Source organism: Mustelus asterias, chromosome 33 (assembly GCF_964213995.1).
Source record: "Mustelus asterias chromosome 33, sMusAst1.hap1.1, whole genome shotgun sequence".
In the NCBI taxonomy this organism is placed as follows: domain Eukaryota; kingdom Metazoa; phylum Chordata; class Chondrichthyes; order Carcharhiniformes; family Triakidae; genus Mustelus; species Mustelus asterias.
In genome coordinates this window covers 195,572-212,626 of record NC_135833.1, presented here as the reverse complement: position 1 = coordinate 212,626, position 17,055 = coordinate 195,572, and the positions used below count along the sequence as shown (strand labels likewise).

At 49.7% G+C, this 17,055-nt stretch overlaps 3 protein-coding genes across 5 annotated transcripts in view; 1 reads left to right on the top strand and 2 right to left on the bottom strand.

The window, feature by feature from the left end:
- The window catches only part of LOC144481803 (ADP-ribose glycohydrolase MACROD1-like), a 1,226,842-nt gene that overhangs the window by 1,028,151 nt on the left and 181,636 nt on the right, over positions 1-17,055 (bottom strand). The window lies entirely within an intron of this gene.
- Positions 1-17,055, bottom strand: part of LOC144481813 (uncharacterized) — a 77,251-nt gene that overhangs the window by 31,729 nt on the left and 28,467 nt on the right. The window contains exon 4 of the mRNA XM_078200966.1: positions 11,167-11,306. Within this exon, the coding sequence (XP_078057092.1) occupies positions 11,167-11,306 (140 nt within the window). The remainder of the gene's footprint in view (positions 1-11,166; positions 11,307-17,055) is intronic.
- Positions 10,774-17,055, top strand: part of LOC144481796 (leucine-rich repeat transmembrane protein FLRT1-like) — a 58,119-nt gene continuing 51,837 nt past the window's right edge. For 2 of the 3 annotated variants that reach the window (XR_013495780.1, XM_078200933.1), the window contains exon 1: positions 10,774-11,370. The gene's annotated coding sequence lies outside the window, so the exon portion shown is untranslated. The remainder of the gene's footprint in view (positions 11,371-17,055) is intronic. The other variant, XM_078200934.1, reaches the window with a different exon arrangement.

Genomic DNA, 17,055 nt, shown 5'->3' with positions numbered 1-17,055 from the left:
TGTTGTTGTAAACTTCTTACTGTGTTTACCCCAATCCAACGCCGGCATCTCCACATCATTGTTAGTCGGAAAACATCATCGTTGAGTGGGCCCACTTTGGTCAACAGTCTTGCAGGGTGGTCGAAACAGTCCGTGTGTGAAAGGAGCACACAGCCCATTGCGCTCAAGTTGCGGGACAGGATTCCATCCACAATTCCCCGTTCAGCAAGTCCGTAACGTCGGCTGAGTCATCCAAAGGACACTGCGGCTGGAAACAGTGCAACTCCCCCAGCGAGGAAAGGGGTGTGGATTCAGATAAGACGCTCAGCCGTCTCTCGCATTCACCTGATACCTCCCCGCTGAAAAGTGCGGGATCAAGTCACCCACCTCCTCGTCTCCATGCCCGGGAGAGACGAAGGCCTGGGGGGGGGGGGGGGGGGGAATTTTCAGGAAAACTCAGAGATAAATTAGTCATCATGTCACCGGGTGAAAACGCAAGAGGCAGACCCCATCAATTTTAGTTCAGTTTTCAGGCCCTGTCCTATTGCAAAAAATCAGTCCCATCAATTATCACTGACACGTTTATCTCATCTTTTGCAAGCAGTGCCACTCCTGATAAGACAAAACGTTTTACATAGGAGCTGTTTAGGTAACAATCACAGCTAAATAAATCAAATGCTAAAATGATGGTGACGAACACCAGCTCCACAAAAGTGGAAGAAAATATCTCTCAAGTTATTTATAAATGTCAAAAGGCAAAAGAAAGATTGTGGTGGACCTCAGTTGTGCCTTTGTCCTATACGGACCACCGTTGTGTGTGCTTGTCATACCTGGACACATCCCCTTCCAGTTTGGTTCCTCCCCTCGGCACCTAGTATAAAGGTGGCTGTCTCCTCCCTCTTGTTCAGTCCAGGTTGGTTATTTGTTGGGATCTGCTCCTGATTCTGTTGTGAATAAAAGCCTACACTTTGTATTGGCACACCGGTAGTCTTTCGCCTTATTGATAGCGCATCAAAGATCCAAATCAGGAACTGACTGACTCCAAAAGCAAGGACTGCGCTGAGATTTCTGCTATCGCTGTTGTCACTGAGTTGCAAAAATACCTCTTTTTAAGCTGGTTTGGTAAGAAGTCTCACAACCCCAGGTTGAAGGCCGACAGGTTTATTTGGAATCACGAGCTTTCGGAGCGCCGCCCCTTCCTCAGGTGAGCGGAGAGGTAGGTTTCACCCAACACGGCGGTCATGGGCATTCAGCCTCCGATCGTCGGGTAAGCATTCTCCAAGGCGGCCTTCACGACACACGACAGCGCGGAGTCGCTGAGCAGAGACTGATAGCCAAGTTCCGCACACATGAGGACGGCCTCAACCGGGATCTTGGGTTCAAGTCACACTATCTATAACCCCCATGACTTGCCTGGGCTTGCAAAATCTCACTAACTGTCCTGGCTGGAGACAATACACATCTCTTTAACCTGAGATTATCCCTCTCTCCACTCGCACTGTCTGTACCTGTAAAGACTTGATTCCCTGTGAAGACTCGCATTCCAACCATTATCTCGCAACTGTGCCTCTGTCTATATATGCTTATGTTTGTGAAACCTACCTCTCCACTCACCTGATGAAGGAGCAGCGCTCCGAAAGCTCGTGATTCCAAATAAACCTGTTGGACTTTAACTTGGTGTTGTGAGACTTCTTATCAGGAATAATTTTGTGAGTCAATCAGTAGTAGAACGAGGAACAAACATGCATTAGTATAGCGCCTTGGACAAGCTGATTGCTGCAACATAGGGAAAAATAGCCACTGATTTGGGAAATGCGAGCTCTGGGAAATGCGGCAGCCAATGTGCGCACAACGTATGAGGAACGGTTGAGGACTCTGGGTCTGTACTCGTTGGGAGTTTAGAAGGACGAGGGGGGGCGGATCTTATTGAAACTTACAGGATACTGCGAGGCCTGGATAGAGTGGACGTGGAGAGGATGTTTCCACCAGGAGGAAAAACCTAGAACCAGAGGGCACAACCTCAGGCTCAAGGGACGATCCTTTAAAACAGAGATGAGGAGGAATTTCTTCAGCCAGAGAGTGGTGAATCTGTGGAACTCTTTGCCGCAGAAGGCTGTGGAGGCCGGGTCATTGAGTGTCTTTAAGACAGAGATAGATAGGTTCTTGATTAATAAGGGGATCAGGGGTTATGGGGAAAAGGCAGGAGAACGGGGATGAGAAAAATATCAGCCATGATTGAACGGCGGAGCAGAATCGATGGGCCGAGTGGCCTCATTCTGCTCCTATGTCTTATGGACTTACAACAGGGTCCCAACGACCAAAGACTGAGCGCACAGTCTATTCTGGTCGAGGGTTGAGTGCCGACCAGGGTGAATTTCTCCACTGTTCAAAATCGTGGCGGTGGAACCTTTGACATCCACCTGAGAGGGAAGACATCTCCTTGGAGAAACATCAGCCCCAACAGTGCAGCACTCCCTCGGCACAACATTGAAATGGCAGCCGAGGCTTTTAGTCTGTTCTGACTCTGAGGTGGGATGGCCACAGTCGACACATTTGCAAATGTAGCTTTTCGCTGATATAAATACAACCCAATCAAAGGACAACAAAACAAATCAAACCCTGTTTATTTAACCAACTTACCACAGTGGAACTTCAAGGTCACTGACTGAAGTCCAAGTGAAAATAACAGATATAAACTGGCAGAGCTGTGGAGGCGACGGCCTAGTGATATTATCGTGCAACTATTAATCCAGAAACCCAGCTAATGTTCTGGGGGACCCGGGTTCGAATCCCGCCACGGTAGATGGCGGAATTTGAATTCGATTAAAAAATATCTGGAATTAAGAATCTACTGATGACGATACTGACGTCTTGTTGAACATAAGAAATAGGAGCAGGAGTAGGCCATCTAGCCCCTCGAGCCTGCCCCGCCATTCAATAAGATCATGGCTGATCTGAAGTGGATCAGTTCCACTTACCCGCCTGATCCCTATAACCCCTAATTCCCTTACCGATCAGGAATCCATCTATCCGTGATTTAAACATATTCAACGAGGTAGCCTCCGCCACTTCAGTGGGCAGAGAATTCCAGAGATTCAACACCCTCTGAGTGAAGAAGTTCCTCCTCAACTCTGTCCTAAACTGACCCCCCTTTATTTTGAGGCTGTGCCCTCTAGTTCTAGCTTCCTTTCTTCGTGGAAAGAATCTCGCCACCTCTACCCTATCCAGCCCCTTCATTATCTTATAGGTCTCTATAAGATCCCCCCCCAGCCTTCTAAATTCCAACGAGTATAATGAAGTTGTACAAGACATTGGTAAGGCCACACTTGGAATACTGTGCACAGTTCTGGTCACCCTATTATAGAAAGGATATTATTAAACGAGAAAGAGTGCAGAAAAGATTTACTAGGATGCTACTGGGACTTGATGGCTTGAGTTATAAAGAGAGGCTAGATAGACTGGGACTTTTTTCTCTGGAGCGTGAGGGGTGATCTTATGGAGGTCTATAAAATAATGAGGGGCATAGATCAGCTGGAAAGTCAATATCTTTTCGCAAGGGTAAGGGAGTCTAAAACTAGAGGGCATAGATTTAAGGTGAGAGGGGAGAGATACAAAAGGGTCCAGAGGGGCAATGTTTTCACAATTTTGTGCACAGTATTCCAAGTGTGGCCTTACCAACGTCTTGAACAACTTCAACAAGCTGCCAGAGGTAGTAGAGAGGCGGGTACAATTTTGAAGGAGTTATGTGAATATATATATATTGGCTATATTGGCTATATTGGCCAATATAGCTATATTGGCCAATCCAATATATTGGCCAATCCCCCTAACCTACACATCTTTGGACACTAAGGGGAAATGTAGCGTGGCCAATCCACCCAACCCGCACATCTTTGGACACTAAGGGGCAATCTAGCATGGCCAATCCACCTAACCTGGACATCTTAGACACTAAAGGGACAATTTAATATGGCCAATCCACCTTACTTGCACATCTTTGGACACCAAAGGACAATTTAGCATGGCCAATCCACCTAACTTGCACATCTTCAGAGATTAAGGGACAATTTAGCATGGCCAATCCCCCTAACTGACACATCTTGGGACACTAAGGGGAAATGTAGCGTGGCTAATCCACCCAACCCGCACATCTTTGGACACTAAGGGGCAATTTAGCATGGCCAATCCACCTAACTTGGACATCTTAGACACTAAAGGGACAATTTAATATGGCCAATCCACCTTACTTGCACATCTTTGGACACCAAAGGACAATTTCCATGGCCAATCCACCTAACTTGCACATCTTCAGAGATTAAGGGACAATTTAGCATGGCCAATCCCCCTAACCTGCACATCTTGGGACACTCAGGGGCAATTTATCACGGCCAATCCACCTAACCCGCACATCTTTCGGACTGTGGGAGGAAACTGGAGCACCCGGAGGAAACCCACGCAGACACGGGGCAGCGGGGGGGGGGGAGAGAGAACGTGCAGACTCCACGCAGACGGTCACCCGAGGAGGGAATGTGGCGCTGTGAGGCAGCAGTGCCAACCGCTGTGCCACCGTGCATGGAACCAAGGTGATCTTAGGTTCAGGGCCCCATCCTAAGGCGGGGCTGTAACGTAACGGCAGCTGGCGGGTGCCTTTCAACAGTGACGGGCTACTGGGGCAGAAATCGAATTATAAATTGAGTTGCCGCCACCCACGTCACAACGAGGGATAAGATAAACTTCCCACTTGGTGCGCTTCACAAGCTCTGTTCCGCTGAGAGCGGAGGGAAAATTAACCAATTATGCAGCAATCATTCAGTCTTTACATGACTACATTCTCCATTTCAGACAATTATTCCACTGCCAACAGTAATGGACTTTTCCGGTAAGGGGAGCCTGTGTCGCAATCGAAAGCAGAATTGCTCTCAAACCTGTTCCCAGCGTGCAGCCTCATTTTCTTGTAACCATTTGCAGGGGAACCTCTGATTTCCAAGCAAGGGAACATTGGCAGCACCAGCCAGAGCGGGGAAGAGGCAACCAGAAAAAAAAATTTTCCGCCTCGATTAGAATAGCAGTTGCTTCTTAGAAAGGAAAAAAAAGTTACTTTCATTTCCACAGCATCTTTCACAACCTCGGGACATCCCAAAGCACTTTACAGCCTATTGAAGTGTTCAAACGGTTGGAGTGTTGGAAATGCGGCCACCAAATTGTCCGCAGCAAACTCCAACAACAACAATGTAATAATGATCTGATCATCTGTTTTATTGATATTGATTGAGGAATAAATATTGCACAGGGTACCGGCAGTTACTCTCCGCTGCTCATGTCGGAAATACCAGCCACAGGAGCGCACAGAGGGTTTTAACTTGACTGTTCATCCAAACACTGTCCCTACATTGGTGCGGCGCTCCCTCAGCACTGACCCTCCCACAGTGCGGCGCTCCCTCAGCACTGACCCTCCCACAGTGCGGCGGTCCTTCAGCACTGACCCTCCCACAGTGCGGCGCTCCCTCAGCACTGACCCTCCCACAGTGCGGCGCTCCCTCAGCACTGACCCTCCCACAGTGCGGCGCTCCCTCAGCACCGACCCTCCCACAGTGCGGCGCTCCCTCAGCACCGACCCTCCCACAGTGCGGCGCTCCCTCAGCACTGACCCTCCCACAGTGCGGCGCTCCCTCAGCACTGACCCTCCCACAGTGCGGCGCTCCCTCAGCACTGACCCTCCCACAGTGCGGTGCTTCCTCAGCACTGACCCTCCCATGGTGCGGCGCTCCCTCGGCGCTGACCCTCCCACAGTGTAGGACTCTCTCATTACTGATCCTCTGACAATGTGGCAATCCCACATTACTAACCCTCGGACAATGGGATGCTCCCTCAGTCCTGTCCCTTTGGCAGTGCAGCATGCATCTCGGTATTAAGTCTCCTGCTGTGCAGACTGATGCACTATCAATCAAGTCGAGACTAGTTGTGATCAAGACAAATAGGCTTTTATTAGCAAGAACTTGGAGCCATCCCTGTCGGAGATCTGGTCTGTACTGAAGGCTAGGGGGAGGAGCCACCGCCTTAATACCCGGACCAGGGGGGAGGAGTCTTGGGCGGAACCGACAGGGATGTGCCACATATACAGGTAACAGATAACAGTGGTTTACCACACAGACTGCTTACGACTCTCTGACAGTGCAGAGCACTCTCAGTACTGTCCCTCAGACACGTAGCGCTCCTATAATACTGTCCTTCAACACTGCAGCGCTCCCTCAGAAATTACATTCTCGTGCTAGATCCTAGGCTGGGACTGAACCCACAACCTTCTGTCTCAGAGGTGAGAGTGCTGCCCAATGAGTCTACAGGTGGACAGCAAAATGGAGTATTATTTAAATGGTAAAAAATTGCAGCATGCTGCTGTGCAGAGGGACCTGGGTGTCCTTGTGCAGGAATCTCAAGGAGTTTGTTTGCAGGTGCAGCAGGGAATTAAGAAGGCAAATGGAATTTTGCCCTTCATTGCTAGAGGGATGGAGTTTAAAAACAGCGAGGTTATGTTGCAGCTGTATAAGGTGCTGGTGAGGCCACACCTGGAGTACTGTGTACAGTTTTGGTCTCCTTACTTGAGAAAGGAGATACTGGCACTGGAGGGGGTACAGAGGAGATTCACGAGGTTGATTCCGGAGTTGAGAGGGTTAGCTTATGAGGAGAGACTGAGTAGACTAGGGCTATACTCATTGGAATTCAGAAGAATGAGGGGAGATCTCGTAGAAACATATAAGATTATGAAGGGAATAGATAAGATAGAAGCAGGGAGGTTGTTTCCACTGGCGGGTGAAACTAGAACGAGGGGGCATGGCCTCAAAATAAGGGGGAGCCGATTTAGGACTGAGTTGAGGAGGAACTTCTTCACACAAAGGGTTGTGAATCTGTGGAATTCCCTGCCCAGTGAAGCAGTTGAGGCTACCTCATTGAATGTTTTTAAGGCAAGGATAGATAGATTTTTGAACAGTAAAGGAATTAAGGGTTATGGTGAGCGGGCGGGTAAGTGGAGCTGAGTCCACAAAAAGATCAGCCATGATCTTATTGAATGGCGGAGCAGGCTCGAGGGGCCAAATGGCCTACTCCTGCTCCTAGATCTTATTTGTCAGTGATGATCACCAATTCGGTGGATTGGCCATGCTAAATTGCCCCTTAGTGTCAGGGGCACTCGCTAGGGCAAATGCATGGAGCTACGAGGATGATGGGCTGCATGGTGGCACAGTGGTTAGCACTGATGCCTCACAGCGCCAGGGACCTGGGTTCGATTCCGGCCTCGGGTAACTGTCTGTGCGGAGTTTGCACGTTCTCCCCATGTCTGCATGGGTTTCCTCCGGGTGCTCTGTTTCTTCCCACAGTCCAAAAGATATGCAGGTTAGGTGGATTGGCCGTGCTAAATTGCCCATCAGTGTCAGGGGGACTAGCTAGGGTAAATGCATGGGATTATGGGGATAGGGACTGGGTGGGATTGTGGTCGGTGCAGACTCGATGGGCTGAATGGCCACCTTCTGCACTGGAAGGATTCTATGATTCTATGATCAATGACACAATCTATGGAGCGGCGGTGCTGTAATTACCCTCGACGTTCCGAGTTCCCCCAAAGTGGAATCCACGGTAGTAATCATTCCGGCAACTTTTCCCCATTAAGTCAATTGGTAAAGGCAGAGTGTGCTTGAATCAGATAGTCCAGGAGTCTCCCGCCATGATACGCAATGAAGATTACTGATTGCAGCTCGGTTAGCAGAACCAGAGTTGCAAAGGCTTCAGGGCCGGGAAGGAGAGGAGTCTCCTAAAGTGCTCCTAAGCACCCCTCCCTGCTGAGTTGAAACATAGAAACACAGAAGATAGGAGCAGAAGGAGGCCATTCGGCCCTTCAAGCCTGCTCCACCATTCATCACCATCATGGCTGATCATCCAACTCAATCGCCTAATCCTGCTTTCTCCCCATAACCTTTGATCCAGTTCGCCCCCAAGTGCTATATCCAGCTGCCTCTTGAATACATTCAATGTTTTGGCATCAACTACTTCCTGTGGTAATGAATTCCACAGGCTCACCGGGTGAAGAAATGTCTCCTCACCCCCGTCCTAAATGGTCTCCCCCGAATCCTCAGACAGGGATCACGGGCTCAAGGTGAGAGGGGCGAAGTATAACTCAGATATCAGAGGGATGTTTTTTACACAGAGGGTGGTGGGGGCCTGGAATGCGCGGCCAAGTAGGGTGGTGGAGGCAGGCACGCTGACATCGTTTAAGACTTACCTGGATAGTCACATGAGCAGCCTGGGAATGGAGGGATACAAACGATTGGTCTAGTTGGACCAAGGAGCGGCACAGGCTTGGAGGGCCGAAGGGCCAGTTTCCTGTGCTGTACTGTTCTTTGTTCTTTGACTGTGACCCCCTGGTTTTGGACTCCCCCCACCATCGGGAACATCCTCCCTGCATCTACCCTGTCTAGTCCTGTTAGAATTTTATAAGTCTCTATGAGATTCCCCCTCTCATTCGTCTGAACTCCAGCGAAAACAATCCTAACCCCGAGTCAATCTCTCCTCATACATCAGTCCCGCCATCCCCGGAATCAGCCTGGTAAACCTTCGCTGCACTCCCTCGAGAGCAAGAACTTCCTTCCTCAGAAAAGGAGGCCAAAACTGCACACAAAGGGCGGCACGGTAGCACAGTGGGTTAGCACCGCTGCTTCACAGCTCCAGGGACCCGGGTTCAATTCCCGGCTCGGGTCACTGTCTGTGCGGAGTCTGCACATTCTCCTCGTGTCTGCGTGGGTTTCCTCCGGGTGCTCCGGTTTCCTCCCACAGTCCAAAGATGTGCGGGTTAGGTTGATTGGCCATGCTAAAAAATTGCCCCTTAGTGTCCTGGGATGCGTAGGTTAGAGGGATTAGCAGGTAAAATGTGTAGGGATATGGGGGTAGGGCCTGGGTGGGATTGTGGTCGGTGCAGACTCGATGGGCCAAATGGCCTCTTTCTGTACTGTAGGGTTTCTATGATTTCTATGACAATACTCTAGGTGTGGCCTCCCCTGTATAATTGCAACAACACTAAGAAGTCTCACAACACCAGGTTAAAGTCCAACAGGTTTATTTGGAATCACCAGCTTTCGGAGCGCTGCTCCTTCGTCAGGTGAGTGGGAGTTCTGTTCACAAACAGGGCATTATATAGATACAAACTCAATTTACAAGATAATGGTTGGAATGCGAGTCTTCACAGCTAATCAAGTCTTAAAGGTACAGACAATGTGAGTGGAGAGAGCGTTAAGCACAGGTTAAAGAGATGTGTATTGTCTCCAGCCAGGACAGTTAGTGAGATTTTGCAAGCCCAGGCAAGCTGTGGGGGTTACAGATAGTGTGACATGAACCCAAGGTTCCAAGTGGAGAGGATCTCCAAGAAGATCGCGCATATCAAACGGGATCTTGGGTTCGTGTCACACTACCTGTAACCCCCACGACTTGCCTCTGGGCGTTCAAAATCTCACTAACCGTCCTGTCTGGAGACAACACACATCTCTTTAACCTGTGCTTAACCCTCTCTCCATTCACATTGTCTGTACCTTTAAGACTTGATTACGTGTAAAGACTCGCATTCCAACCATTATCTTGAAAATTGAGTTTGTGTCTTTACATGCCCTGATTGTGAACAGAACTCCCACTCACCTGACGAAGGGGCAGCGCTCCGAAAGCTTGTGGCTTGTGCTACCAAGTAAACCTGTTGGATCTTTAACCTGGCGTTGTGAGACTTCTTACTGTGCCCACCCCATTCCAACGCTGGCATCTCCACATAATTGCAACAACACATCCCTCGCTCCTGTCCTCGAAACCTCTCGCAATGAAGGCCAACATCCCATTTGCCTTCTTTACCGCCTGCTGCACCTGCATGCTTACCTTCAGCGACTGGTGCACAAGGACACCCAGGTCCCGCGTGCACACTCCCCCTCTCCCAATTTGCAGCCACTCAGGTAGTAATCTGCCTTCTTGACTGAGGTGGAATATCAGGTAAGGGCAAGAAAGAGTCTCAAACGCACGGCTGTCAACACTCCCCTGTTTTGGTTCACACACAAAGAATTCACGGGGCGGCACGGTAGCACAGTGGTTAGCACCGCTGCTTCACAGCTCCAGGGACCTGGGTTCGATTCCCGGCTTGGGTCACTGTCTGTGTGGAGTTTGCACATTCTCCTCGTGTCTGCGTGGGTTTCCTCCGGGTGCTCTGGTTTCCTCCCACAGTCCAAAGATGTGCGGGTTAGGTTGATTGGCCATGCTAAAAAAACAAATTGCCCCTTAGTGTCCTGAGATGCGTAGGTTAGAGGGATTAGTGGGTGGGATATGGGGGTAGGGCCTGGGTGGGATTGTGGTCGGTGCAGACTCGATGGGCCGAATGGCCTCTTTCTGTACTGTAGGGATTCTATGATTCATAATACAAAGGGTCGCAACGCCCGGGGAACTGCACCCGAGTGAAATTCGAATGTCTTAAAACAAAACGGAAATGAAAGCAAAGATAAATATTTCTTCAAATAACTGATGGCGAGCAAATCACTGACCAGGTGTGGCTAATTTTCTTTTACAGCGTGCAGAGGAGGGGAGAGACAAACCTGGAGAAAGCGGGCTTATCTAGAAAAAGAACGAGCGAAAGAGCAACTCTCTGTCATTTAAACTGTTTGCCGTCGCCTCAAGAGGTGTAACAAGCAACGAGAAATAGCAAATTCCCCGGTTATCCTCTGTGAGCGCCGCCAGTCACTGTTCACACTGGGGTGTGGTGGGTGGGTGGGGAGCGGGGGGGGGGGGGGGGGGGGGGTTCCTCTCAGCCGTTGTGACAACCCTGAACTGCACGTCAAGTGATTGAACAGATAAAGGGGACTGCGTTCAACTCCACGGCTATGTAATGCTATCTCAGCAACCCTACCTACTTTATTCTGGAGACAGTCCACCCCGATAGCGGGGCTTACAGACCGGAGTATTGGCCCCCTGCTGAAGAATCCAGCTGGGAAGTAAATCTGCGGGAAGTTGGTTTGGGTTTTGGACACAAGGGGAAAAAAAAAAGCTTTTCTTTGAGAGAAAAGAGGAGACACATGTCAGCAAGAAGCTGGGATCTTTTCAGCACCTTTTCTTGAACGGAGGAGAGATTTCAGAGAGAGGCTGGAATGCGTAGACACTGGAATGTGTTGGGGGATTTGCCTGTGTGAGTAGGAGAATGCAAAGCCACTGATGTGTGCCTGAGCTGAGACATTGAACCGAGCAAGGGAAGGAGGACCCTGCCAGCAGCTGAAAGCGGTGACGCTCGAGCCAACTCCGGTCGGGTTCACATGCGGCAAGAACTGAAAACACAAGCGCAAGGAGAGGTAGGATCAAGTCAGACTCGCGTTCTCACGCCAACCTCAGGTAAAAATGCAATCGGGCGCAGGGTGGAGATGGCGTTCACTCGAGAGGGAAGACGCGGTGGCGCAGCGGGTTAGCACGGCTGCCTCACAGCGTCAGGGACCCAGGTTCGATTCCAGCCTCGGGTCACTGTCTGTACGGAGTTTGCACGTTCTCCCCGTGTCTGCGTGGGTTTCCTCGCGGGTGCTGCGGTCTCCTCCCACAGATGTGCAGGTTAGGTGGATTGGCCGTGCTAAATTGCCCCTTAGTGTCCAAAGATGTGTAGGTTGGGTGGATTGGCCGTGCTAAATTGCTCCTTTCGGTCCAAAGGTGTGCAGGTTAGGTGGATTGGCCGTGCTAAATTGCCTTTTACTGTCTAAAGATGTGCAGTTTGGGTGGTTTGACCATGCACAATTGCCCCCTTCGTGTCTAAAGCTATGCAGGTTAGGTGGATTGGCCATGCTAAATTGCCCCTTAGGGTCTAAAGATGTGTGGGTTAGGTTGATTGGCCATGCTAAATTGCCCTTACTATCCAAAGATAGAACATAGAACATAGAAACATAGAAAGACTACAGCACAAACAGGCCCTTCGGCCCCACAAGTTGTGCCGAAACACATCCCTACCTTCTCGGCCTACCTATAACCCTCCATCCTATTAAGCTCCATGTACTCATCCAGGAGTCTCTTAAAAGACCCTATTGAGTTCGCCTCCACCACCACTGACAGCAGCCAATTCCACTCGCCCACCACCCTCTGTGTGAAAAACTTCCCCCTAACATTTCCCCTGTACCTACCCCCGCAGCACCTTAAACCTGTGTCCTCTCGTAGCAGACATTTCCACCCTGGGAAAAAGCCTCTGAGAGTCCACCCGATCTATGCCTCTCAACATCTTATATACCTCTATTAGGTCTCCTCTCATCCTACGTCTCTCCAAGGGGAAAAGACCGAGCTCCCTCAGCCTATCCTCATAAGGCATGCCACTCAATCCAGGCAACATCCTTGTAAATCTCCTCTGCACCCTTTCAATCTTTTCCACATCCTTCCTATAGTGAGGCGACCAGAACTGAGCACAGTACTCCAAGTGGGGTCTGACGAGGGTATATGCAGGTTGAGTGGATTGGCCATGCGAAATTGCCCCTTAGTGTCCAAAGGTGTGCAGGTTAGGTGGATTGGCCATGCTAAATTGTCCCTTAGTGTCCAAAGATGTGCAGGTTAGGTGGATTGGCCATGCTAAATTGCCCCTTAGTGTCCAAATGTGTGAAGGTTAGGTGGATTGGCCATGCTAAATTGCCCCTTAGAGTCCAAAGGTGTGAAGGTTAGGTGGATTGGCCATGCGAAATTGCCCCTTAGTGTCCAAAGATGTGCAAGTTAGGTGGATTGGCCATGCTAAATTGCCCCTTAGCGTCAGGGGGACTAGCAGGATAAATATGTGGGGTTACGGGGATAGGGCCTGGGTGGGATTGTGGTCGGTGCAGACTCGATGGGCCGAATGGCCTCCTTCTGCACTGTGGGGATTTTGTGAAGACACCTGGTTATATATTTCACCTTCCAGAACTTGGGTTGTGTCCAAGGGATCAATATGTGTCTCAGCCAGACTTGGAATACTGGCTCAACAGGTCAGCCTGCCACAGTAGATGTTGACTGCAGCAGCAATATGAGATGATGAGACAAGGTTATTCCACATGAAGGTGTAGCACTCTCCGCACCCCCCAGTGGCAAAATTGAGATGTGCTGAAACAAAGGCCAAAGACATTATCATTACTTTTCCTGATCTCCATTTGCAATTCACCCTTTGAAGCATGTAACATTCTCGAACTTGCCTTTTAGAGTGGAGTTTGTGGACTGAAGTCGGGAATAATATAAACTGCTGTTCAGGGCGAGCATAATTTGGTTTGATTTATTATTGTCACATGTGTTAGCATACAGTGAAAAGTATTGTTTCTTGCGCACTGTACAAACAAAGCATACCATTCATAGAGAAGGAAAGGAGAGAGTGCAGAATGTAGTGTTACAGTCATAGCTAGGGTGTAGAGAAAGATCAACTTAGTGCGAGGTAGGTCCATTCAAATGCAGGGAAGAAGCTGTTCTTGAGTCGGTCGGCGCGTGACCTCAGACTTTTGTATCTTTTTCCCAACGGAAGAAGGCGGAAGAGAGTAAGAGGAACAAAAATAAGTAATAAGGTGCTTTAACACTGGTTGCGTGCAGTTCTGGTCGCCACAGTACCAGAAGGACGTGGAAGCTTTGGAGAGAGTGTAAAGAAGGTTGATACCAGGTTGATACCGGAGATGAGGGGTGTTGATTATGAGGAGAGACTGAGCAGATTGGGTTTGTATTCGTTGGAATTTAGAAGGCTGAGGGGGCATCTTATAGAGACCTATAAGATAATGAAGGGGCTGGATAGGGCAGAGGTGGAGAGATTCTTTCCACTTAGAAAGGAAGCTGGAACTAGAGGGCACAGCCTCAAAATAAAGGGGGGTCGGTTTAGGACAGAGTTGAGGAGGAACGTCTTCTCTCAGAGGGTGGTGAATCTCTGGAATTCTCTGCCCACTGAAGTGGTGGAGGCGACCTCGTTGAATATGTTTAAATCACGGATAGATGGATTCCTGATCGGTAAGGGAATTGGGGGTTATAGGGATCAGGCGGGTAAGTGGAACTGATCCACTTCAGATCAGCCATGATCTTATTGAATGGCGGGGCAGGCTCGAGGGGCTAGATGGCCTACTCCTGCTCCTATTTCTTATGTTCTTATGTTCTTAAGGTTCACCAGGATGGTGCCTGGTCTCGAGGGTGTCGGCTATGAGGAGAGGTTGAATAAACTAGGATTGTTTTCACTGGAAAGACGGAGGCTGAGGGGAGACCTGGTCTACAGAATGATGAGAGGCGTAGACAGGGTGGATCGTCAGAGGCTTTTCCCCCAGGGTGGAAGTGTCAATTACAAGGGGGGGCACAGGGTTCAAGGTGAGAGGGGGGAAAGTTTAAGGGAGATGTGCGGGGGGAGTTTTTCACGCAGAGAGTGGTGGGTGCCTGGAACGCGCTGCCAGAGGAGGTGGTGGAAGCCGGCACATTAACAACATTTAAGAGGCATCTGGATGAGTCCATGGGCGGCACAGTGGCACAGTGGGTTAGCACCTCTGCCTCACAGCTCCAGCGACCTGGGTTCGATTCCTAGCTTGAGTCACTGTCTGTGTGGAGTTTGCACATTGTTTTTTGATTTGATTTGATTTATTATTGTCACACGTATTAACATACAGTGAAAAATACTGTTCCTTGCGCGCTATACAGACAAAGCATACCGTTCATAGAGAAGGAACGGAGAGAGTGCAGAATGTAGTGTTACAGTCACAGCTCGGGTGTAGAGAAAGATCAACTTAATGCGAGGTAGGTCCATTCAAAAGTCTGATGGCAGCAGGGAAGAAGTTGTTCTTGAGTCGGTTCTTCCTGTGTCTGTGTGGGTTTCCTCCGGGTGCTCTGGTTTCCTCCCACCGTCCAAAGATGTGCAGGTTAGGTGGATTGGCCAAGCTAAATTGTCCCTTAGTGTCCAAAGAAGTGCGGGTTAGGTGGATTGGCCAGGCTAAATTGCCCCTTCGTGTCCGGGATGCATAGGTTAGTGGGATTAGCAGGGTAAATATGTGGGTTTACAGGCATAGGGTCTGGGTGGGATTTTTGTCAGTGCAGGCTCGATGGGCTGAATGGCCTCCTTCTGCACTGTAGGATTTCTATGATTTCTAAATGAATAGGGAGGGAATAGAGGGATATGGTCCAAGTAAGGGCAGAAGGTGTTTTTTTTTGGTTTGGTTCGGGCATCATGATCGGCACAGGCTTGGAGGGTCGAAGGGCCTGTCCCTGTGCTGTTCTTTGATGTGGAGTTGCCGGTGTTGGACTGGGGGGGGCACAGTAAGAAGTCTCACAACACCAGGTTAAAGTCCAACAAGTTTATTCGGTAGCGCGAGGTTTCGGAGCGCCGCTCCTTCAACCTGACGAAGGAGCGGCGCTCCGAAAGCTCGTGCTACCACAGAAACCTGTTGGGCTTTAACCTGGCGCTGTGAGACTTCTTACTGTACTGTTCTTTGTTCTGGGTTATTCTGCTATTCTTATTCCAGAGAGGGGCCTCTGTGCATTGCTCCCCCCCCTCCCTTGATCTGCCAGTGAGATCTTGGCTATATGTGCCCTCAGCATTAAAGCGCAGGCCACAATTGTAATTAGAATGTCAAAGAACTGGCTCCCTGTGTTTACTGTACAACAAGCAACAGACTTCATCCAAAGGCAGTTTGTAAGCATGCATTTTCGTGGCTCTAACAATACGATAGTCCCCATGCTCAACCTGCATCACAACAGCTGCCTTCAGACAAGTCAACGCCACGAAAAGGAGAAACACTTAATATTTCAGAATTGACTGCTGGAGATATTGGAACTGTAACGGCCGTAGAGTATTCCACAGTAATTTCAGAATCGGCTTCTCAAACGAGTAAAAGTCCAGCAGGCTTTTTTAAAAAACAAGTTTCGGTTTGATCAATGGGTGAGATTCACCGGCCTCCCAGCCGCTTGTTTCCCGGCAGCGGCTCGTTGTTTGCTAACGGGAGCATTCTCTGCTCCCGCCGGTGTCGACGGGAATTCCCACTGCCGTCACCCCACTCCGACGGGAAACCGGCGGGGACGGTTGAGGGGGGGGCGGGCGGGGGGGGATATTGCGCTGCCGGCCGGACCGGAATATCCCGCCGGCGTGAACGTCCGGAGAATTCCGGCCTGTACTTTTCCGAGTACAGTATCGTCGAGCTGAGGACGCGCCTTCGGGAGGGCGGGATTGTCGCCGTGTCGGCGTGACTCGGGTGCCCTTTGCGAAGGGCAGGGTGGGGCTGCCTTCCGGGGCTTCCAACGTTCGCGGCTGCCTTTTCAGTGGGGTGGGCTGTCTTCGGGCCATGAGCCCCCCCCCCCCCCCCCCCCCCCCCCCCGGCCTGCACTCTCGACCCAGCTGGCTTCGTTGCGCTGGGGAAGAAGGGAAAGTCATCCCCATGCCTCCCCCTGCCAAGGTACACCCCCCAAAACAACCCCACATGATCTGCGGTGAACCCCATGCCAAAGTATGGCCCCTGAAATAAGTTTTGATTTAATTTGATTTGATTTATTATTGTCACATGTATTGTTTCTTGCGCGCTATACAGTCAAAGCATACCGTTCATAGAGAAGGAAAGGAGAGGGTGCAGAATGTAGTGTTACAGTCATAGCTAGGGTGTAGAGAAAGATCAACTTAACATATTTGATTTGATTTATTATTGTCACATGTATTGGTATACAGTGAAAAGTATTGTTTCTTGCGCGCTATACAGACAAAGCATACTGTTCATAGATAAGGAAAGGAGAGGGTTCAGAATGTAGTGTTACAATCATAGCTCAAGTGTAGAGAAAGATCAACTTAATATGAGGTAGGTTTGATTTGATTTAGTTTATCTTTGTCACATGTATTAGTATACAGTGAAAAGTATTGTTTCTTGCACGCTATACAGACAAAGCATACCGTTCATAGAGAAGGAAAGGAGAGGGTGCAGAATGTAGTGTTACAGTCACAGCTAGGGTGTAGAGAAAGATCAACTTAATGCAAGGTAGGTCCATTCAAAAGTCTGACAGCAGCAGGGAAGAAGCTGTTCTTGAGTCGGTTGGTGCGTGACCTCAGACTTTTGTATCCTTTTCCCGACAGAAGAAGGTGGAAGAGAG